The 24,463-nt window shown below is 39.6% G+C and overlaps 3 protein-coding genes across 3 annotated transcripts in view; 1 reads left to right on the plus strand and 2 right to left on the minus strand.

Annotated features, from left to right (window-relative positions):
• Positions 1–295: 295 nt before the first annotated feature.
• The window catches only part of LOC144642574 (uncharacterized), a 79,226-nt gene continuing 55,058 nt past the window's right edge, over positions 296–24,463 (minus strand). Inside the window, exons 14-29 of the mRNA XM_078501556.1 lie at positions 20,098–20,292; positions 19,073–19,138; positions 18,543–18,616; positions 17,824–18,082; positions 16,865–16,939; positions 16,086–16,228; positions 15,848–15,962; positions 15,523–15,673; positions 14,808–14,934; positions 13,290–13,347; positions 12,710–12,798; positions 12,071–12,191; positions 2,884–2,925; positions 2,052–2,184; positions 1,702–1,761; positions 296–508 (exon numbers count right to left, since the gene is read on the minus strand). Coding sequence (XP_078357682.1) covers positions 387–508; positions 1,702–1,761; positions 2,052–2,184; positions 2,884–2,925; positions 12,071–12,191; positions 12,710–12,798; positions 13,290–13,347; positions 14,808–14,934; positions 15,523–15,673; positions 15,848–15,962; positions 16,086–16,228; positions 16,865–16,939; positions 17,824–18,082; positions 18,543–18,616; positions 19,073–19,138; positions 20,098–20,292 — 1,830 coding nt within the window. The 3' untranslated portion in view covers positions 296–386. The remainder of the gene's footprint in view (positions 509–1,701; positions 1,762–2,051; positions 2,185–2,883; positions 2,926–12,070; positions 12,192–12,709; positions 12,799–13,289; positions 13,348–14,807; positions 14,935–15,522; positions 15,674–15,847; positions 15,963–16,085; positions 16,229–16,864; positions 16,940–17,823; positions 18,083–18,542; positions 18,617–19,072; positions 19,139–20,097; positions 20,293–24,463) is intronic.
• On the minus strand, positions 5,787–7,251 carry LOC144637689 (uncharacterized). The gene has a single exon (XM_078496764.1). The coding sequence runs from the start codon at positions 7,207–7,209 to the stop codon at positions 6,022–6,024; it is 1,188 nt and encodes a 395-aa protein (XP_078352890.1). The 5' UTR covers positions 7,210–7,251; the 3' UTR covers positions 5,787–6,021.
• LOC144637699 (uncharacterized) lies at positions 21,298–23,846 on the plus strand. The gene has a single exon (XM_078496772.1). The coding sequence runs from the start codon at positions 21,708–21,710 to the stop codon at positions 23,628–23,630; it is 1,923 nt and encodes a 640-aa protein (XP_078352898.1). The 5' UTR covers positions 21,298–21,707; the 3' UTR covers positions 23,631–23,846.

Here is a 24,463-nt window from a genome sequence, read left to right on the forward strand (position 1 = left end):
TTATACAAACCAGGAACATCGAATATATATACAGCTCCAATTATTTTTTTTTAACACGCTCTCAGCAGCAATAGGTAAGTATTTGTATCTAACGTATGGGAGTCCCCTATGCCATAACTAAAATATGACCCAGCTACATAACTTGTAATAATATATTGATATTATTTTTGTAACATGAGGAATTTATCATGCAAATTAAAATAGAACGCGCAGAATAATTATCTTTCTGAAATTTGACAGAAAGAGAGACAAACAGACACAATGTCCATTAACAGTAACGGCATCAATTATTTTTACATTTAGATAACTAAGAACTCAACAATCTATCGATATCTTTCTAGTTACCTACCACGTCTAATGTTTCGTTAGTTAATTCAGCTAACTGATTACACGGCTATTTCATACACAGCGGTGTCCCCTCCAAGGGTTGCTTTGTAAACAGTTGAAGACGAATCATCTGTTGTCGGTGGGCGTTTAGCGGTGACGAATTCTTTATAGTGCTCTTGTTCTGTTTAACAAGAAAATTCAACAAAACAGAATTATGATTCAGTTTATTTTCCATACATTCAACGATCCCATCGTCCATCACCTTCCTCCCTACCTCTCTCCCTTTCTTCTCGCTCTCACTTTCTTGCTCCCTTGTTCACTCCCTCCCTTGCTCCCACCCTCCTTTGCTCACTTCCTCTCTTGCTCACTCCCTCCCTCGCTCCCTCCCTTACCCCTCCCTCCCTTGCTCACACAATCCCTTGCTCCCTCCATCCCTTGCTCACTCCCTCCCTTGCTCACTCCCGTCCTTGCTCCCTCCCTCCCTTGCTCACTCCCTTCCTTGCTCACTCCCGTCCTTGCTCACTCCCTCCCTTGCTCCCTCCCTTCCTTGCTCACTCCCTCCCTTACCCCTCCCTCCCTTGCTCACACATTCCCTTGCTCCCTCCATCCCTTGCTCACTCCCTCCCTTGCTCACTCCCGTCCTTGCTCACTCCCTCCCTTGTTCCCTCCCTCCCTTGCTCCCTCCCTCCCTTGCTCACTCCCTCCCTTGCTCACTCCCTTCCTTGCTCACTCCCTCCCTTGCTCACTCCCGTCCTTGCTCACTCCCTCCCTTGCTCACGCGATCCCTTGCTCACTCCCTCCCTTGCTCACTCCCGTCCTTGCTCACTCCCTCCCTTGCTCACGCGATCCCTTGCTCCCTCCCTTCTTGGTTTCCTCCCTCCCTTGCTCATTCCCATCCTATCTTCCTCCTTAACACCCTCCTTTACTTCTTCCCTTGCTCCCTCCCTCTTTCCTGTAGAACCACCAGAAACTCGATGGAAAACAAACGGTAAATTTAATGTGTTCGTCCGTTACAGAGCCATTTCACACACTAGATCACACTACACTTTGAATACATAATCGAGGGCCTTATATCTAAGGACAACAATAACATACTCGCGATTGGCTCACACACTCTCTGGAGAATCCAGGCATGTTCGACCGCTCGACACTACATTCTCTCCTTTTCTAAGCAAACGTCCTAAACATAGTCTCTTAAACTGATAGTCTCTTCAACATAGTCCGTTTTCTTAGACACTCCTCCTTTCCTCTCTTTCTTCCTTTCAATGTAAGATTTTTGCGAATGTTTGTGTGTTGCGTGAAAGTGTGCTTCCAGTCTATTGCTAGTAATTGAATCACAGCTGTTTTATGGAATATTAAACGTTTCTCACTTACCGTTTAGAACAGACAGTTGGAGCTGAACTTCAACCACCTCCAAAAACGGCTTTTCTTGGCCTGCATTTAAACAAAATAAAATGAACGCCAAAACAACTGCGCTTGCCTTTTCAAAATCATGCAAATTCTGAAATTCAAAGCCCAATGTTTTGTCCATATAATCAAAACTGCTACTTAATCAAATCGATAATTTTAAATAAAGAAATAATTAAATAAAGCATATAAAATTACAATAATTTTCATAAAACGCATTCGTAATTATCATATAGATAACATTAAATTACTAAAGCTACTTAGGACACTTTTAAAAGCTGAATTAAAATATGGCTGACATAAAATTTTAAACTTACCAGAATCATTTATAATTTTAACTCTGGAGTGTCTTTCCACAACAGGCGTTTTCTTCGGATTGAAGGCTGGTGTTCCTCTTGTCTTAAAGTTTGCTTTGTTTTTCACAACTAACTTCCGTATAGCATCTTGAACCTAAAGAAAAACTCTTCTGTGAATGTTTGTCAAGATAAGATAAGATAAGAAACTTTATTTAAGTGTCAAAGCCTTATAGCCTGGAAAATAAAACCATACTAATTAGGGGACACTGCTAAAAAACTAAAAGCTACACTAATACTAAATATAAATACAATAAAAATATATATAAGTCATATAAAAATGTTATTATAATCTATGGTGTAAAAAATGTAAAAATCTAATAATAATGTTTTGACTTGAGAGGCACTAAGTGCAGCATAGGATGCATCCCTTACAGCCGCTGTCCATTAAGGGAGTTATATCTTTTTTGCGAATACGGTTTGTGAAAGCCTGCAGAGTCTTGGCTGATCTGTCAGCCGTAGAAAGTTTTCCCCATAGTTTGGGTCCTACATAACGCAGAGTGCTTTTCATAAGTAAAAGTGTTGTATCTAGGAGTAGAAAAATCTGATTGTCTCAGGTTAGGTTTGTTGTTGTGTAGGTTGTGTAGGTTTGTTTGTTTGTTGAGTTGGAAATATGCCTGGGACGGCCATGTACTGAAGGGTTCATTTTGGAATTAAGCAAATAGGCCAACAGGAGTTTTTCAAGGATCTCATTCGAAGATGAATAAAACTGAAGACTGCGTGTATCCTGTAGTGTCAGATGCAATGTTACATGTTTTAACCTTTTTCAAGTTCGCGACTAATTTGGTTATCTTACCTCATCATCAAGGGCACAATGAAAGACGAAAAACAAGACTCCCTGTAAAAATGCAGAACAAATACAACAAGTTAATGATGTTACATGTTTGACATTTTCATGTTGCTTTAAAGTGCTACTATGATCAAATTTTCGATTTCCATTTTTTTACATTTTCGTGTACAATACGAATTTCTTACTCACCTTGCCAATTTTCAATCCATTACGAACATCGGAAGTCGTTTTATTTTAACGTTTATTTCCGATAATTTACGGCTGTCATTAATCAACCTTGTCCCAAAGCTTGGTTGCGAATAGGGAGAAAATGACGTCAAAGCCCAAAAATACCTCACGGGTTGAAATTAGAATAACAATCAGCATAGAAAATTGCACGAAAAACAAGTCCAAAGTTTTTGTTTCTTTTCGCGTGATTTTCAATACATATTGTTATTATAATTTCAACCCGTGATGTATTTTGGAGCCTTTGACGTCATTTTCTCCCTATTCGCAACCAAGCCTTTGAACAAGGTTGTCTAATGGCGGCCGAAAATTATCGGAAATAAACGTTAAAATAGAACGACTTCTGATGTTCGTAATGGATTGAAAATTGGCAAGGTGAGTAAGAAATTCGTATTGTACACGACAATGTAAAAAATTATAGTGGCAAATTTATTTTTAAAGAAAAGGCATCTCGCTACAATTGTGAAAAGGAAATAAGGCTATTACTTCAATCTTTTCTAACGACTTGTGATTTTTTTATTAATTACTGATGGCTGTCATAAGGGATTGATTTTACACCTTTGAACTGAGGGAACCAAGCTAACAGAGGCTCCTAGTTGTCTCCAAAGAGAATCCAGAATGTAGACCTATGTTATTACCCTAAAAGAAACACTTTTAGTCAATTTTAGAAAATAAGAACCTGTTCAAATTTTAGGCTAAAGAGGTTCTTATAAAGAGAGTGTCTAACTGTCAAATTTTAGCCTAACAGGTTCTTAAGTGACAGTCCGTCTAAGGATCGACCGCTCAATTTGGATGAAAAGCTCGATTTCCTTCAAAATTTCTCCACTAAACAAGGTTGATATAAGATGAAAGAAAACACATTTCTTTGGTTCCCGTTCTCGATAATACTTGAGATTTTGAGGCTAAAGTTATCGATACTCGAAACCCACAAAACGGGCCTTTCAGCAAGTCGAAATTAGCCCAATTTTAAATGCTTGCAGCCAAGCGTATATTTAACGGACGAATACAAAAATAACACCAGTAATAGATGTACCATAGTACTTGATACAAGTGGTAAAACCAAACCAAATCATTTCAAATTTTTAAAATGATAGTCATTTAGACAAGGCAATGTCCACGCCATTTGCAAGTAACGGGCGAAGTGCCGTAGCAAAAATCAAAATTTCTCAAAATTCTGACTTACTCCGAGAAAGTCTTCTATTTTTCTGAAAGGTATAAAGATAGTTCTTAAAAACCATGAAATAATATTTAGTGGCATCCGAGAATTTGAAGAGATATAGACGGAGTAAAGTTCTAGAAATCTGGCAAACAGTCGAAATCAAATATCACTAGCACAATTCCAAATTTTGTCAATTTCGACTTCGGTTGACTTATCCACAAACATAAATTACCTGTTATCATAAAGAGAAGAATATTTTAAGTCTTACCTTCAAATTCCCACCGCTTTTCTTTTACGGAATCATTTCTATGGCATTTCTTTTGAGATTATTTCCACTGTTTCGGCAACGCTGCACTTGTTATTTCCGGAAGAGTTCGAACTACTATTGCTTGGATTGTTGCCATACTCCGCATAAATACTGAATGTTTCCGAAGTGGTCCGTGGAACGAGTGAAGGTAATCGTCTCAACATTTTGCTGGTTGACGAATACAATAGCAGCATTAAAAGGAAGGAAGAAAATCGAGCAAGTTTGTTTTGAAAACCCAGCCGCCATGTTGGTTTCAGAGAACTACCGCTGACCGCATCAACAAATTGTGCTGAGCAAATCAATGGAAAAAAAAATGTGGATAAATAGGATAATCGATGAAGTAATCGATAAAAAAATGCTTCTGCAGTGTGGGCGAAATAGAGGTAAAGATGTTTTTTTTTTTAAAAATAAAATTCTTTAGCGAGTGTCTCCAGGACGCGTACCAGACGAGAGGACGGCTGATATTTCTAACTATTGTCACTTGAGAATGTGACTGAGATAAACCTTATTTGCGCCATTGGTGGCTTTTTTGTTCTCGAAGGGAGTATGGGAAAGCAGGTAGATGAAACCCGATATACACATTAATTTAGGTATACCGTAATGATTCGATTTAGCTCATCCTTCCAACAACCGCCCCCTTCTGAATGTGTTTTTGTCATGATAAGCGCCCCTATTCTAATATCATTAAAGCGCCTTCAGAGTACGTATCAAACGTAGTTCAGTCTTCCTTTAATAGATGACATACGTAATAGTGCATTAAAAAAAACAATTTGTTTCTGAACATTGCAGTTTCTGTTATCGTTAGTTATCTTAATATTTATTTAAGTATTTTTTAAACTCTCGGTTGTTTCTTAAAAAAAAAAAAAAAAAAAAAAAAAAAACAGAATAAGCGCCCTGTCCCAAACTATCACCCTGTCTCGTTTAAGCGCCCTCCCTTGAGTTGTCAAAAGTAAGCGCCAGATCATTAACGTAGTTCTATTTTTTTTCCCCGGTGGAAGGATCCTGTTTAAAAGGGGCAGGGATGCTTGTCGGAAATTTTAAAAAGAGCCCCTAAAAGAAAATAACTTGCGTGTGGCTCAAGCTTTTCTTGACCAATGAAAGTCACCAAAAAACTAAGAATATAATTTATATTTGTAAATTTCTTTCAGTGCAGCCGGAAAAGAGACCATTGTGGCTAATAAATGTTTGGAGTATAGCCTGAAACTCCCCGAGCGAGACCAAAAATCCGAAATTTACATCCTTAAACGAGACGAGGATCATCCCTGTCGCTTTTTATGCAAGTCCCCCTGAAATGAACGCTCCCTAATCGGCTTACGTAGACAAACACAACAGAGTTTAAAAAAAAATAGAGTGGCTTATGCCATTAGCCTACGAAAATGACGTTCACTCTAATGAAATGTTACACGGATTTACACTCACAATGCGCATGTCTGATATCATTTCAAGTGAGGTCTTATTCAAAACACGAACACTGCTGAACAAATGCAGCTAAATGATCCACCAAATCCTTCTTCCTGTCCTTTGATTTAAATGGAATATCAAAGGCCTTTAGAATAGTTTTCAACACCTGCACATTAAACTTTGAAAGTTTGCTGCACTTGTGGTATTCGCAAAGATCGTACACGTCGTAGCAAATGGGATGGCGAAGACCAATCTCTTCAATAATGCTGTTAATCACTTGTTGCCTGTTGTTTTCTTCCTCTTCAGCAAGAATGTCCTCAAGTTCTGTCTGGTCATCTGCGTCATTTGGTTGTTGTCCTTTCCTTCTCGCGGATGCTAGACGGGAAAAATAGCCCTTAATCTGAGTTTTTGTAAGCCACTCCTCTCTAGAAAAGCGTCGGTTGTTCTCTTCATCTCGGGCGTTTCTCATGTCTGCTGAAACTTGATTGGGGTCCGCCTTCAAACCAGTTTTTTCACCAAGTTCAAACTTTGCATTCAAGTATGCCCTAACCTTTGGAGAAAAACGGTTCGCAGCACGTGGTTTTGAAAGAGCCCATCCTTGGCTCAAATCTGAAGGCGGCGCATCTATTGTCGTCTTCTCTGGGTTGCTACTTCTACTACTGGTTGAACCGTCTGAATGCACTGGATCAACAGTGGAAAAACGCTCGGCCCAGTCTCTCCGTATGCGGTCGTAGCAGCTTTCCGTCATGGGCTTATTTCCGTGACTTCCGATTTCAGCATGAATTTCAAGTTCACGGAAGCTCTTGAAAAGTTTTTCGCACCCAGGTTCTGAACATTCAAACAGCTGACCTTCCTCGGTCGATTCTTCAGTGTCAATCCTCTCCGGATTTTTGATGTTGAGTTGTCGTGCTTCCTTCAGAGTAAAAAAGTCGCCACTCTCCTGAACAATAGGACCTGTTTTGCCTTGCTGTTCTGTAATAACGTCATCGAAAGAAATCAGTTTTCCAGGACCTATTCCATAGGCTCTCCAAACGCGTAGGCCTTTGTCATCGTATGTGAAGTTATGGAGCTTACTTAAGCCATCAATTTTGTTGACGTTAAGAGTGTTCTTTTTCTCGTCGATTGCACATACCGAGGCCGTCACTCCCCGGACTGGACGCTCTAATAGTGCAGTGCGCATGTCTACAGCACAGTTAATATCATGGCCTTCATCGCAGTAGCAACGAATTGAGCTCTTCATGGGGCACAAAATTCGGTCGCATACATCCTTGCCATAGGCAGGCTCGGAGAAGTCGTAACTTTTCACTTGAACGCCTAATCTTTGTCCGACATCTTTCAAAGAAGCAACGAGGGCATTGTTATGATAGCATCCAGCCTCATCCGAGCGAAGAAATACGCTGTTAATGGAGGGCCTGGATGCTAAGACATTTTCCAGAAGATTTTCAAAAATAGAGCAGACAGCGAACCAATCTTGCTGACAGCAATCAAACAGGTGGGCGTATGTTTGGACTTCTACGTTGTCGGAAGCTTCTTCTTTAAAAATAACGGTCGACACGTGCCAACTGATACCTCGTTTAGCATACCAGTCTGTCTGCTTCTCTCTGTACTTCATCTGCAAAAATTTCATCGCCCAGTCCATCACTACCAAGACAGTGCTTTCGTTAAGATTTCTTATGACGTCGTGCTTTGCCTTGTCTTGATTCACCGATCGCAAAACATGGGCTTTCCACTGAAAAATGTCCGTTCTGGCGTGTTCAAAGTCGTACAGCAAGTCCTCCTCATATTCTTTGCTGTACAGAGAAGCAGATGATTCGCAAATCTGTCGCTTAACATCGTTCATAACATCGTTAAGGTCTTCACACATGTCGCATCTCAAGTTATGTTCATGATCGCATTCCTCTGTGAAATCTTTCTCTACAGGATCGCTTAAGGCAAATTTTCGGCAGTGGTCTTTACATGGGGAACTCTCCTCGCTGCAGTGGACTCGGTAATCTGTCTTAAGATATCGTTTTCCCTCTTGCAGTCTTCGTTTTGCAGATACGCACCACTCCCTGTCAATCCCTTTTTCTTTGAGATCGTCAACAATTCTCTCCATTGTTTGGAATCCTGCAGCACCATCGGCAGCGATATTATCTAATCCCTGAAGTGACCTAAATTGGTGAAAAATTGTATTAGTCATATAAGTAACGAGCCCGAGCTCAGGATTTTTTCGAGCACCAAATGTCGGCCAGGGAAGTCGCTTTTATAGAATATATCCCACTTTAGTCATGTGATTGTTCATTTTGTTTTTGTTTTGTTTTTCATGTGAAAAAAGGAAAAAAAAAAGAGAAAGGGAAAGAACAGGTGCAAAGTCATACTTACAAAAAACAAGCCACTGTAAAAAGGTGTAATGATGATCAATGTATTATATTGTTTAAACTGGAACATGTCGCAAGTACATACAAGTATATCAAAGGCTAAAAGCTTATGATACGCTTCTGGATATATACATTAAAAAGTGTCGTTCTCACCTCCGTTGGGAAGCCTGTCTCACATCTAAAATTTTGAATAAAGTTGACCGACTCAAAGGGTTGAAGTTCTCCTCTTCGCAGAAACTCTGGTATTGCTTGACCATGGTAGATCGTGTGACGGTCCGAATTACATTCGGCATGGGGATCTTCTCTCCGCTGTCAAGTTTTAGTACTCGGCTACCATAGGCCACATCTTGATAGAAATATGGTCGATTGGCAAACTCGAGGAAATGATCTACCTTGGCCATATCAAGTCGCACACGATGCTTCATCTCCTTTTCTAGTATGGTTCCAGGACCATGCAGTTTCGCGTGACTTCTTGCTCGCTTCACTTGATAACGGGTGATCTTTTCGTACGGCTCGTGAAGTTTCATCAATACGGGGATTGGATACTTAAATGCGTAAAGACTAAGAATCTGAGTTCTGAGGCCCGAGGTCTTAGCATTTCTATAGGCTGTCATCAGCGCTTCCATTTCTGGAGAAGGCTCAATTCCATGCTGGGAGGTGAGAGCGTTGTACAACTCATCTCCACTTTCTGGTGCAATCATATTGCACACGAGGAGACAATCTTCTCTGGCTTTGTCAACACACTGCGATTTTGTTTCTTGGCTGGCATTTTCCCACGGAACGTCTAGCTGAAACGTTAGCGGATTGTGGTGTGCATTTGCCCTCTCGGCCACAAGATTCATTGTAGTGTTGTACGTAGACAAAAGGCTATCCTCACTAAGGCTTACCTCAAATATGGAAACTAAAAATTGAATGAAGAGTTGAATTTTTGGTTAGAAAAACATGTGAATCGAAACCACTTTTTTTCTCTTTATCCCACCTGTTAGCAAGTGAAGAATGAATAAAATAAATAAAGAAGGTTTCTGAAAGGGTAAAATGGGAACTTGCGTTTGCCTATATTTTCACTAGGAAAATGGAATTTGGGTCAATGGGACTGGGAATCACAAGTTAATAATGAAAGGGTATTTGGGCGAAAAGAAAGTTCGAAAGTCGGTTTATTTCTAGCTCGTACAATCTAAGATGTAGAATGTGGAGGCGTTTCCATTACGAGAGTAGGAGCACAAATAATACGAAGAAGCGCTAATTCTTTGGCAATATCACGCGGAAACCGCCTGACACTTGGCCGACGACGTCGTAGGCCGAGTGGGCTAAAAACGGACGCTTTCCCGCATTATTTAGCGGGATAATTGTTTTATTATTCAACAAATTGTACACAAAACACATTTGAAGTTAAAAAAACTATGGTAATGCAGCACTTTGCAAAACTTGGTACAGATCCTAGTAACCTACGTACATTGTTAGTAACCTACGTTTATCGCAGGACATGTGCTATATACGGATAACTAATGAGAATGACTTTTTGTTCATAAGACGTGTGAGTTTTTTAAAAGATAAATGTAGATAGTGGGCGTTTATTGGAATAAAATAGGGGAAGCTAATCATTACGGGAAAGTTGTGTTTGTTATTAAGGCAGCATAATCACCTTCTGGGTTCCAATCGACATCCGTTTCGTTAAATGTCTTTAGAGGTGTTGCTACTTCCTTATATGGCGTAGAAGATATAACATGTTTGATAGCCAACTTAGCCTCTTGTTTGGCATACCTGTAAAACAATTCCTATCATAAGTAAGAATGCAGAAATTCATTTTTTTTTTACACTTGCAACTGTGAAAACGGGTGTACTGTGGAGCTTTGGTAAATAAATTATTACCTGTCGGAACCTTCACTAATGGGAGACTCGTCTTCGGAAAAACTTTGCAGCCATGTGGCCTTCTCGAGCTTCTCCTTGTGTTTTTTTCGGCATGATGTACAAATTGCTAATTAAAGAGAAATAATATAATTAAATTACCTAAATAAACAAGAACTCCTTGAAACACAAAAACATTGCCGATGATGATTTACACAATAATGCAATTTGAATTTTTTATAAATATGTGTCTAAAAAGGCAGTTAATTTCAATGGTACTTACGGGATCCCACTTGTATCTTCTCGCCAAATAAAGTAAGAACCTCTTTGGCCGTTTTGAAATTGATCACATTTCCGTCTTCAACTTTCTTCAGCTTTCCAGAATGTTCGGGGTATTGACAGGTTCTGGGGGACTGCCAGTATCTGCCAAGATTGTTTCTGTGTTTTGGGCACACAGTCATGTCTTTCACCTTACTAACCCCGAGGTCAAATAGGCCAGCCCGAGCGAGAATAAGGGTTACCTCCGTCACATTCTCGCGTGACAAGTGACAATTTCGAAGGTGATTACTAATGTCATGGAGACATTCGCGGAGAGAAACGACATCTTCTTCGCCTCTGTTCGGCCCACACTGTTCGTTTAGAATAACAGCAAATGAGCAATTTACCTCTTTGGACATTGTCTTCCTATCAAAATAGCTTTGGAACCATTTTGACATCGATTATCTATTGATTTGCTCAGCACAATCTGTTTATGCGGTCAGCGGCAGTACTTCGAAACCAACATGGCAGCCGGTTTTTCAAAGCAAACTTGACCAAACTTGCTCGATTTTCTTCCTTCCTTTTGATGCCGCTATTGTATTCGTCAACCAGCAAAATGTTGAGACGATTACCTTCACTCGTTCCACGGACCACTTCGGAAACATTTAGTATTTATGCGGAGTATGGCAGCAATCCAAGCAAGAGTAGTTCGAACTCTTCCGGAAATAACAAGTGCAGCGTGGCCGAAACAGTGGAAATAATCTCAAAAGAAATGCCATAGAAATGATTCCGTAAAAGAAAAGCGGTGGGAATTTGAAGGTAAGACTTAAAATATTCTTCTCTTTATGATAACAGGTAATTTATGTTTGTGGATAAGTCAACCGAAGTCGAAATTGACAAAATTTGGAATTGTGCTAGTGATATTTGATTTCGACTGTTTGCCAGATTTCTAGAACTTTACTCCGTCTATATCTCCTCAAATTCTCGGGTGCCACTAAATATTATTTCATGGTTTTTAAAAACTATCTTTATACCTTTCAGAAAAATAGAAGACTTTCTCGGAGTAAGTCAGAATTTTGAGAAATTTTGATTTTTGCTACGACACTTCGCCCGTTACTTGCAAATGGCGTGGACATTGCCTTGTCTAAATGACTATCATTTTAAAAATTTGAAATGATTTGGTTTGGTTTTACCACTTGTATCAAGTACTATGGTACATCTATTACTGGTGTTATTTTTGTATTCGTCCGTTAAATATACGCTTGGCGGCAAGCATTTAAAATTGGGCTAATTTCGACTTGCTGAAAGGCCCGTTTTGTGGGTTTCGAGTATCGATAACTTTAGCCTCAAAATCTCAAGTATTATCGAGAACGGGAACCAAAGAAATGTGTTTTCTTTCACCTTATATCAACCTTGTTTAGTGGAGAAATTTTGAAGGAAATCGAGCTTTTCATCCAAATTGAGCGGTCGATCCTTAGACGGACTGTCACTTAAAAGTTAGGTTTTTTACTCGCGAGTTTTTAATGTACCTTACCCTAAAATACGGGTAAAATCATTTCAAGTCAGATTCATAAATCTCGTTTAAAGATACTCATGTATATACCTAATTTTCTACGAACCCATCCAGATTAAACTACAAACCTGTGTAGAGTTTAGCAAAATAAACACATATCCCACAGCAATATGAAACTCGATGAAAAATCCCAACAACCACGTGACACCCAGCAAGGGAAGAAGAGCGACAATGCTTCTCAGGCCTCTCCTTAAAATATAAAAATATGGAGAAGTATGTTATTACTGTTTAGAAGATTTATAGTACATGAAACAATGAAATTTCATGAAAGTATGGCTTTAAGCCGTAATCTCCTGCCTCAAGCTGACATTTGGACGACAAGGAGGTTTCAGCTTTAAATCATTAAATCATTAGTAAGAAGATCAAAGTATGGTACGAATATCGGAATTGCATATTCCTTATATGAAGTGGAATAGCAATGACTTTTATGTTATAATGACCCTTGTTACATTACGACTGGCCACGCGTACTACAAAAGGAATGTTTCAGAAAGCTACGAACCATGGTGCAGTACATTACTGAAATTCGACATCACGGAATCGAGCAATACTGTCACTTAAGTTAGTTGAGAAGACGTCCTTGACAATTGTTTTAACTGCTGTCATTCAGTTATGACTAGAATGGCTGCCTGTGTGATGCGTATTTGCGTTACTTAACATTTTTTTTTTAGTTTTATTTTGTAAACTTGATCATTTTCATATCCTTACTTAGTGACTTCCACATGGTCCTTGCCGTACTTGGTGGCTAGTTTTCCAAAGATCACGCGAAGAAGAATGACGAACAACACAAAATTTGCCTGCAAGAAAAGAAATACACACTTAAAAAATTGACTTATAGAGCAAGTTCAAGGAAATTTCCGGAGTGCATAATGCTTTCGAGTTGACAAATGACAACATTAACGAAAACCAAAAAAAAAAACCATCAACCCCCCCCCCCCCACACCACCACCACCACCACCTCCACCACCCCCACGCTATTTACACCATGCCATAGAAAATACAGCCAATCAGAATACAGGAAAGCCGTGTATATTCGACGGTATTCAATCCAACCTTCCCATCGTGCGCTGCGATCTTATTCTAGATGAAATTTAGTAAGCGTATTTTCTATGGCATGGTATAAAATAGTTACACAACACTTTCTCGTGGTATACTATGGAATATCCCACTTGTCACTTGTATTTTCTTCGTATACAACACTCGAAAGCGTTGCATAACTAGTATGTATTGTCAGAGGTTTATGACTTTGGATGAATGTCCATGGGTTAACAAAGTTCACACCACATACCACAAGTATAGCTAAGATGGGCCCTTTGTAAATCCACAGACTTCCGTTAATCCAGCATCTAGCAGAGAGAATAGTTTGGTATGTTCGAGTATGCAGTGACAACTATTGTTTATAATAATACTATTTATATACCAAAACAGTGGATAGCGTTTTTGGCGCGTTCTGATTGGCAGTCAGTGTCGGTGGCTATTGGTGAATATCGCCGCTTCGCGGCTCGGTAAATATTCATCACTAGCCACCTCCACTTTGGTGAATAGTTGTTAAATATTGCATGAACATGAACATGGACATGAACACGGCATGACATAACATAATATACCTTACAAATAACATAACATGACGTAACATAACATGATATGACATGACATAATATTTATACCTAATCGTACCTTTTTGGTACGCTTCGGCGGCATATCAGGCGAGTTTGGTCGAGCCATGGTTTGTATTTTGGCGAGACGCAGTCGAGCCAAAATACCCATGGCGAGACCAAACGAGCCTGATATGCCGCCGAAGCGTACCAAAAAGGTACGATTAGGTATTTACCGTACCCAAATTCAGCCAAACATCCGGTGATATTATTCGCTCTGTTGAAGCAATGCTTGACAGGTACGTAGTTTTAAATGTATTGACCTACTTTTTTCGGTCTTCAACACTTTTATCAAGTTCTCTTCTCACATTGTTTTACTCGTTTGTTTGGAGTTTCATTCTCTACATTTTCAAAATCCAAATTTAGCGAAAAATTTGGAAACTCCGACTCCATTGTTTTAGTCTGAATGTTTCAGTACTCGTCGGCAAACATCGCTCGAGCGCGCTCAATTTTAGTTTGGGCGGGAAAGTTTTTCTCTTTTTACGACAGCTAAACACCGCTAAATTTAATTTACGAAGTTCTATTTGATAGGTAAAACCTCTTTTCAAATCATCGTACAGTAACACTACTTTACTTCAAAGTGACCATGATATGGTGGCATATCAGGTCAGTGACTTGATATCGTAGGATATCAGGACAGTAGATCGCGCTCCTGATTGGCTACTTTCGAATTTGGGTTCGGTAAGACATGATATGACATGACCTGGCATGAGATGAAAGAACAGAACAGAAAGGAACATAACATACCATATAAATAACATACCATGACGTAACATGATGTGACAAGACATGGCATAAACATACCATAACATGACGCAACATGAGACAACAGAACAGAACAGAAAGGAACATAACATACCATATAAATAACATAACATGACGTTACAAGACATGACATTAACATACCATGACATGACATGACATGAGACAACAGAACAGAACAGAAAGGAACATAAATTAACGTAACGTAACGCAACATAACATAATATTACATGACAAACGTATGACATGAATGCCAACAAGCAATATATGCTCTCTAAGAAAGTAGAACGTGCATAATTTAGCATTGATTTTGAAAGAATGTATGTAAAGAGGATTACAACTTGAATAGCATTGGGACTGAAATGGTCAAGAAACAAGAACAGTCTTACCTGGTTCCCTGTACTTCACCTGTGAGGTTAAATGACCCACATGTGATGTTTTTATACTGAGCTTTTCCCATATCAAAGGTAGCGGGCTTTATAGCTGCAACTAAACCCACTATGACTGTTGGAATTCCTGCGGGGAAAGGGACGCAAAAACAGTCACAGGGGGTGAATTTCTCCTATATTTTCCGCACAACTTTTTTTGCCTAATTAAAGCTAATACAGTGGAACCCCGATATAACGATATGCCAAGGGGGCAGTAAAATTATATCGTTATATCGAGGAATCGTTATATCGGGGTTCCGTCCCATACATTTTACTATTGTCGGGACATAACATATTCATCGTTATATCGGGAATATCGTTATATCGAAGATCGTTATATCGGGGTTCCACTGTATTAAGAAAGGAAATTTAACTCAGTCCATCATGCGGGTAATACATTTTCCTTATCTTTTCGACTGGGAAAGGAAAACAGACAGGGTGTGCTCAAAATGTGTAAGCAAAGATTTCAAGAATTATCTAAACTGAATGCCTATGTTTGGCTTGCTAGTTGGGTTCAGTTATCTACTGGGAATTCATTTGAGCATTTAAAAAACTGATTTTCAATGGTTTGAGCAAGTGCTGCAATCTCTATGCTTTACCTCTAACCTCCATAGCCTTCTGGTACGAAAAGGCAAAAAGCCACTCTGAAATTAGTAACAGTTACCTCCATACTTACCCCACCCAACTGCCACGTAAGTTGCATATTGCTTTTTCATCGAGAAAACTTTCACCAATTTGATGTAGAGATTTATTCCTTCTACAAGCATCCACGTAAACACCGCAGTGTGGAAGAAGAACTGAATTACTGTCACAGCGGAACAAAGAGCCTAAACAAAACACAGAGACAATACAAGGAATTATTACCCTTATTTAGTATTTATGTTGTTATTCGCAATCGATGATCTAGATAACTATCTACCCATCATGTTAAAGAGTTAAAGCCAAAAATGGAGACATGCTAGTAGTGTTTGAATAAAATATTGTTCCAACTTTGTACTCACCAGATGTTCCTGTCGTGAAGCAAACAATGTTTTGTCCAAAACAAATACAAGATTTCCAAGACCAAGGGACAAGAGGAGACTCTTGTGTATGAACAGCCTCTCTGATGTTTTAAGCCTGTGTAATTTAAAAATCAAAAATCTTTCTGACCTTGTGACTCAATTCTTATTTGCAGAATGAGACAAAAAGGCAGAATGAAGATTGTGCTTCCAACACTTTTCTCTTTTCATTTGTTTTTACCTTAATGCTGTAAGTAGTATTAGGGCCAGTACAATAGCTGATATAGAAATAGAAATTAACACTAGCTCCATATTGCTTTGAATTTCGTAGTGTTTTAAGGACTCCTTTGGCGTGTCTTGATTGTAAACAAAAACTCCCATTCCCTGAAAAGAAAAAGGAGAGAAGTACTTTTTTATGGAAGTATGCTATCAAAATAAATGGAACAATTCAAAATAAGATCATAAGCTCAAGGTTTTTGAGGTGATAGTTGATGAGGTCAAAGGCCAAATCAACTATAGTAGAATTTTAATGATTTCCAACTATTGTTCTCCATTTGTAAAGTGGTATCAAACTTCACGCTTAAGTGAATTCGCAAACTTGCCGTTGTCTACACTCTCAGTCCATTCAACAATTTCGAGTTTCAAAATCACGCCAGGGTTTCTTACATTGCCAAAAATGACGGATTACATTATCCGAATAATAAAAAAAAAATAAACACTTTATATTATAAATCGTATTAAGTGAAAATGGTCATTTAGAGTCTTTTACCTACTCGTGCTCTAACGGGCAGTAGAATAAAAATAGCTCAGCCAATCAACTGTCAGCAATTAGGCGTTAGAACACTAGTGGAATTTTACTAATTAAAAATACTAGGTACCAAAGAGAAATTAATTAACTGTAGTGGCAAAATTCTAAAAGCTGTGCAAAGTAGACTATAGCTTGCTTTCTGTATATCTTTCAACCACAGTTTCCCGAAAACAAATGCAGCTAAATATTAAAAAGTTTTGAAATCGTTTTACCTCATCATACTTTACACTTGTGCAATGTTTTTCCCTCAAGATGTCCTTTATTTGCTCATTGGTCAGTTCGTTGGCCTTGAATTAAATTATATATGGCGACAAATAAGAAACAAATAAATCAACGCCCGATTTACTTTCACAACATAGTATCTGATTGAATGGTACAAATAAGTTATTGTAGTCAATTGTCTGCCACTATTTTCCCGCCTAAAAGTACCATTTTTAAAACTCCTCCTCCTCCCCTCCCCCTCTTTCTTCTTCTCCTCCTCCTCCTGCTCGTCTTCCTCCTCCTCCTCCTCCTCCCCCTCCCCCTCCTTCTTCTTCTCCTCCACCTCCTCCTGCTCGTCTTCCTCCTTCTCCTCCTCCTCCTCCTCCTGCTCGTATTCCTTCTTCTCCTCATCCTCCCCCTCCTCATCCTCCCCCTCCTCCTCCTCCTGCTCTTCCTCCTTCCCCTCCTCCTTCTCCTCTTCCTCCACCACCAGCACCACCACTTCCACGACCTCCAACTCTTCCTTCTCATTCCCCTCTTTCTCCTCCTCCGCTTCACCCTCCTTCTCCTTTCCCTCCTCTCCTCCTTCTCCTCCCTCCCTCTCTCTCCTGCTCCTGCTCCTGCTCCTGCTCCTGCTCCTGCTCCTGCTCCTGCTCCTCCACCTCCTCCTCCTCTTGTTTATCGTCCTCCTTCACATAATCAGTGGAATAGGGAAGGCTGATAACGTGTTTGTCCACTGTGTATTTCCCCGACTAATTAATACCCTGTTTTAAAAACTCCTTTTCCTTCTTCTCCTTCTTCCCCCTTCCCCCCTTATCTTCCTCCTTCTAAGCAAAATTTTGTCACGACACTATTAGTGAGAAAACTTGAGTCCTTGAGTACTTTTTACTTTACAATCGGGCCTATCGTGTTTTTTGGACAGGCCATAAGCACGCCCGCAAAAACTATGTTAAATATTTCCTTGACCTACCATGTTCCCGCTTGTAGTTTTATTCTTATTTGAGCTTGTGTCGTGTCCTGCAGTCTCGTTATTTTTTGTGTTGATATTTATTTGTGGGGGTCCATCTGCTTTTGTTGGTAGACGTGGAGCGGTATTTAACTGAAGACGCAATCTCACCCGTGGCGCCGGTATTATTTTTAGAGGTACATGTACAGCAGCGATAATGTCTTCTTTTTCGATGACGTGCATTAAACTTTCTTTTTTGAAGTTAGACATAGGCACGTAAACGCTGAAAAAATGTCAGGTAATTTATCAGTATTGCTGCAGTTCCTTGCAGTTGTTGTGTTCGGAAGTGGGTTTGATCTGTACAATTTAAGACTATCGTTGTTGTTACAGTTTCTCTCTCTCTCTCTTTTTGCAATTCTACTACACTCCTGAAATCAGAAGAAACGGCCGCCTAAGTGTCCGAAGTGTGCACTGAGCAAACCACTTTTCAGCACTGTTATTACTCACAAAATTATCAGTATTAGCGTTGTTGCATTTTCTTGTTTTGTATGTTGTTGTTGTTATTGTTGCTGTTGATGTTGATGCTGTTGTTGTTATTGTGGTGTATGTACTCTTTAAAATACCTTCTACACTTCTGAAACCAGAATAACTGTTCCCTCCCCCCCCCCCCCCCCCCCGCCAAGAATCCAGGGTGTTATCCAAGCCGTCGTAGAAACCCTTGACACCGTCGATTTATTACTCACCCATTGATTCCACTCATTATGACTTGTTGTCGCAATTGGAATGCTTCACCCTCCAGAAACTGCCGGTCACCTGCCTTTAAAAAGGAAAAATTGTATTCGATCATAAGTAGCTTTTAGATCACCAAAAGTGGAGGTCAGTACTCGAAAGGCATACGTTATACAGGTAGCACAAAATTGGGGATGTTAACATGCTGGTGTCATTGACGATAGCTGCAATGGACTATTCACAAACACTATTTGTTGTTTAAGATCTTCGCGCTAGGTAAAACATTTGAGACAACGTAAAAAAAATTCATCTGCCTTTTTCAGAACTTTTAAGTTTTAAGTTCATTTAAAAATGCTGTTCCTCAGATATTCAGCTAAACAAAGTAACAGATTTTAAGAGTAGTAATTAGAAAAATTGTAGCCATTGTCTTGCCCCTCAACGCAAGCGCGAGAACCTATATAACGTTGATTGGCAGCATTTTGTCAGTGTGTCAAACACTTAAATCGAAAGGTTTCTGTATTATCGTGAAGTGAGAGTAACTTACCAATCCATGATTACAAAACGGAGCTTCCTTGTCATAGATTGAGGAACGTAACGTTTGGATGAAGTGCTGAGGAACGAAAGGGGATATAAATGTTAAGGTGGCTTCGCATTTATTTCGGGTGCACTCGCGCATGACAATTTTTTCGGCTTTGCGCGATAGCCATAAAACTTTGGAATAATATGATAGAATTAGATTTAACTGAAAAATTTGTTTTTGATGATATTAATTTGGCCTTACCTGGTCCACTCGTTTTGAGCAAAATCGCATCCAGTGAAAAATTTTCAGATAAATTCTAGTTGCATTTCTGGACAAATTCAAACTTTATTTTAAATTACGAGCATCTAAATATGCCTCGCATTTTCAGTTGTCCTATTTCGGCCGGTTTTTGGCTTGGTGAACTGATCGTTCTATAAGTGAGTATTTTTGTAACTGTGCACTAGGGCTTCATTCTGGACAAGTTTGACGAAATTCCATTTCTTCACTATTTCCTGGTCTATAAGATGATAATAAGGCGTAGTTGCTCTTAGGACGTCATAAAGACGTCAATGCTATTGCTTATGACAACAAAAGTTTAGTAAGACATAAGAGTTTTGTCACACACGTTGCTGGTACAGACTTACGTTTGCACATTCAATCTAACTGAAATATCGATGAAAGGCTATTTCAGCTAGTTGAATGAAATAAATGACGTCATAACGATTTCACATTGCATCGTAGTTGTAGCAAACTACCTATACTTATGATAACGAGTGTGTACATCATGCTTTGATAGCCTTGGCAAAATTTAAACCCTGACATCAGTCATCACGAGCTAACGTTCACTCAGGAACGTTCAAATTTTAGACTCATTTAAGCGGATTGTGATTTTAGTATCGGATTCGCCTTGCAACGGCAAAATACAAGGAGGGAGAGTAATCTAGTTTTTAAGTCAGATCAACCAGACCGCTTTTATTTCTATCTATAAGTTGTTGATTTGTGTAGTGTATTTCAGCTCCTCGTAAGCAACTCCATCCTACAGACCATACCTCAGAGTACTGTCGTGATAAATGCCGTATATCGGCATTTTGTCGTAGAAGTGGGGTTATTATCCTTTTTACGATGTAAAAGAGTTCCTTGAACATATCATGGAAAGCTTTGGGGTTGGTGAAATTCCCTGCTTGCGCTGAGGCAACCATATCCTTTGATATTTCCATGAAGTTGGTTTCATTTACCGCTGCAATCTAGTTACAAAAGAAAGGTTTGCAATCCATATCTGCTAGCAAGTGTTTAAAATAAGGGGACAGTGCATATAAATATAATAATGTTGATCATAAATGATGACGGGATTTCGGCAGACTCTTTGGATTTGCTATTTAAAGGGGAACTCCGGGGTAAAAATGAAGTTATTTGGTATATTTGGCCTATATTTCCTAATTCTTTTTTTGAAAACCGTTTCTTCAGATCGTTCATTTTAACCTATATATTTTACCTGAAAGGCGAGTGAAAAATGCGATTAGAGTTCCGCCATCTTGGAAGAATATGAGCCGCGTTATGTTGGCCAGCAGTACGATGTGACGTGTGAACGTCAAAAGCTTTTTCGCGGGATCTTCAAACCCTACTATAGTTTCGCTCGGTTCGCTCTTATTTTCCGCTACGTGTCTTCATATATTTTTATTTGGCTAGCTTTCTTAAGTGTTTCTTCGAAAATGGTGAACTGCTGTGTCCCTGGATGTACCAATTATTCAGCAAAGACAACAGACGTAAGCTACCACAAGATTCCATCGGACAAACTGCGAAGGAAAGCATGGCTAGAGAGGATACGACGTTCGAATATGCCGCCAGTAAAATACAGCTATGTTTGCAGCGACCACTTCTTGCCAAGCTGTTTTGAGTTGGATCTTCGATCGCAGATGACGGGCCAGAAGAGTAAACGCCATCTGAAGGAGGGCGCTATACCGTCCGAATTTAAGTACTCTCCAGAGGCCAAAAAACCTCGATTGTCAAGCGAAAATCGCCTCGAACGACGGAGGCAACAAGAAGTTAGTGATTTCTTTTTGTGTACTGTTCATACGTTCATCCTCGCTACAGAAAGATACCTTTTCACGAGTGATTTGTTTCTTCATACGTTCATGTCGTTCATATTCACGAAATTTATTTGTTGACTGTTTTTGTGACAAATCGTTCTGACGGATCAGTGTGACAACGAGCAGTTACTCATTTTAACCCTCGTATGTTTCCTAAATAAACTTCAACCTTGCCCCTTTGCTTTAGTCTTGTGGTTTCAATTTACATCTTATTTCATGTGATTTGGCAATCATTCAATCATCTACTAAAAACGCCATATGTCTTTTTGCTTTCTGTTTAAGGTACTTACTACCTTCCAATGAACTTGAGAGGAATTATTTACTCCTCGGTTTTGTAACTAATGCCACTTTTGGGTTAGTCACGAAAGGTCACGAAACGAAGAAAATAGGATGAGCTCAATAATTCTGCTTGGTTCCCATTCAAAACTACATTTTCATTTGTTTATTAGGCTGTTGCAGAACTATTACTGGCTGCCAGTAACGATGAAAACACATCCCCAGTTGAAGAAATTAGTATCGAGGAACCCATCCTTGTTGACAACATTTTACAACCCTGTTGTGCATGCCCATGGATGTATGATGTTGGAACCCAGTGCTGTTTCGATCCCATAACCCTCAAAAATGTGGCAACGCAAACAGATAAGAATGAAGCAATTGCACGTCCTAATGTACATGTGACAGTGATGTCAAACAATGACCAACCTCTTCCAGTACTCTTCCATGCAAATGCAGAAGAATGGAAAATTAAAAATGATCATTCCTATGCCATGCAAGTCCCCCCTCCTTTGATTTTCCCTTCATATGAGGATGACAGCTTTAATGCAGCATCCCCACCCCCAATGCATGAAGTAGAAGTTAGTAATACTGAGAATGATGGCTGTGATAATGAGAGCGATGATGATGATGATGATGATGATGATGATGATTGTGGTAAGGACGATGAGGACCAGGATCCCAATTGGCAATTACCTTATGATGAAAAACTCACAAAAGAAGATGACAACATTCTATCTGAAGAGGAATTTGAGGGGGACTCCAGCACTCAAGACAGTGAAAAAAAATTTATTGTCTTCGATTCATGCCTCTCTACATTGCTGAAAAGGTGCCCTGAGTGTGGAGATATAATAGCCCAACATGAGAGGAAGACAACTGGTAGCATGCTATCAGTTAAGTTGACCTGCCACAGTGGCCATACCATCAATTGGGATTCCCAACCAGTGGTAAAAAGAAAACCACTAGGAAACCTCCTGTTGGCAGCCTCGATTCTATTTACAGGTAACACCTTTGCTGCCATCAGTCGCTTTGCCTCATGTTTCAACCTCCAATTTTTTAGTGAAAGTGTCTTCTATGACACACAGCAAAAGTATTTGTTCCCTGTCATCAATGAAGCATGGGAGGCTGAAAGCAGAAGGCAAATTGAAATGCTTTGTGCCAAGGAGGTTGTTAACCTTGATGGCGATGGGCGTTGTGACAGTCCAGGTCACTCCGCTAAATATGGAACATACACATTAATGGAAGAAGACACTGGTAATGTGGTGGCGTTTAATGTGGTCCAAGTTTCGGAGGTTACATCATCGAATGCTATGGAGAAAGAGGGTTTCTCCAGATGCATAGAGTTGCTTGAAAGCAAGGATGTTACCATCAGCAGGATTGCAACAGACCGCCATGTGACCATCACCAGTTGTATGGCCAGGAACCACCCACATATCAACCACCAGCATGATGTCTGGCATCTGTCAAAGTGGGTGGTTAAGAAGCTCACCAACAAGGCCAAACAAAAGGGTTGTGAGGAGCTGTCTCCTTGGATACAGTCCATTTCCAATCACCTGTGGTGGTCTGCTGCAACCTGCGATGGTAATGTTAATATTTTGCGTGAAAAATGGAGGTCGGTCTTGGATCACATTACCAACAAGCACAAGTGGTCAGGAAACACCCATTTCCACCAGTGCTGCCACAGGCGCATTTCATCCTCTGAAGCTAAGAATATTTGTTGGCTTAAGCCTGGTACCCAAGCTCACTTAGCTTTAGAGGAGGTGGTACTGAACACTAAACTTCTTAAGGATCTGGCAAAGCTAACTGACTTCTGTCACACTGGTAAACTTGAAGTGTATCACTCCATGATGCTCAAGTACTGCTCCAAACGTGAGCATTTTTCGTATCAGGGCATGGTGGCTAGGACCCAACTGGCTGCACTTGATAACAATGCAAACACTGGCCGCATTCAAGCTCAAGTGCAGTCGGGAGAACGGGCAGGTGAGGCACGCTACAAGTTATGCTTTCCGAAAGCAAACAAGCGTTGGGTTGTGAAGCCCATAACTGAGAAGAAATCCTACCACTACTTGTCAGATCTTCTATCTCAAGTTATAAAGCGTTGTGAGGAAGGGAATGCAGCTGCCCAGCCTGTACCTGTCCATTTACCAAGGAACATTGCCTCAAAGCCAGCACCACTAAAGGCAGACCTAATTCAACAACATCGCTCAAGATTCAATACATGAAAATAGTATTGCCTTTGGTGTTAGCAGTTTACATTTTTCTTTTATTATTTGGTGACTCTTGGTATTGACCACTTGACCACTGGCACTGGTTTAGAAGTTACTGTTTAGAACGAATTCTGGCAATCCACTGGTCAGCACCAAAAATCACTTTATTGTATTATAAGTCTTGCCCATAGTGGTGCGAAAGCTTGCATATAAAGCAAAACCTATTCTTCGAACCAATTTTACAAATTGGAAAACAAAAATAAAATTTTGTGTATTAAAGCCAAATCCACATCAATACTGTATGATAACAGAAAAACAAATTGCTCCATGCATGTACAGGAAAATATATATTGTATATATGACTGAATTTGTATATTTTAATTTACAGTGCACGAGCGACAACAACATTAGGTGAAATGGTTAAAGGCTGTAAGCTTATATAATCTACTTTGCAAAACTGCTTGCCTTTTGATACCTTGTATGACAAGAACATGTTATGTTATGTCCAGCTTAGCAGATTTTGCATAATTGTTGTTTACACGTCATTCATTTTTTTATGATCACAAAATAAAATGACAGTGTTTTTACATACCAACAATATATGTAATGTACTTTCACAAGCTGATAACTTTTTAAGTTGTTGGCTGGCAAGAAATTAAGACTATCTGTATCATATGCATTTATTTTTAGTTGGAAGAAAAGTAGTGTCACAAAGACAGGCATTTTTTGCAGGTTGAACCCTTTCATTTGAGTTGAAGTAAAAAAACAAGGAATAAAAAGGCTGCAACCTGCAAAAAATACCCGCCTGTGTCACAACCAAAGTGCAATAATTTAATTCACATAGAACA

The sequence above is a fragment of the Oculina patagonica genome, chromosome 2 (assembly GCF_052425735.1).
Source record: "Oculina patagonica isolate OP01 chromosome 2, crgOcupat, whole genome shotgun sequence".
Taxonomy (NCBI): Eukaryota; Metazoa; Cnidaria; class Anthozoa; order Scleractinia; family Oculinidae; genus Oculina; species Oculina patagonica.

What these genes read in the sequence shown, in the direction of transcription:
- LOC144637689 (XM_078496764.1), bottom strand. Translation starts at nt 7,209, where the DNA reads ATGAAGAGCTCAATTCGTTGCTACTGCGATGAAGGCCATGATATTAAC.
- LOC144637699 (XM_078496772.1), top strand. Translation starts at nt 21,708, where the DNA reads ATGTATGATGTTGGAACCCAGTGCTGTTTCGATCCCATAACCCTCAAA.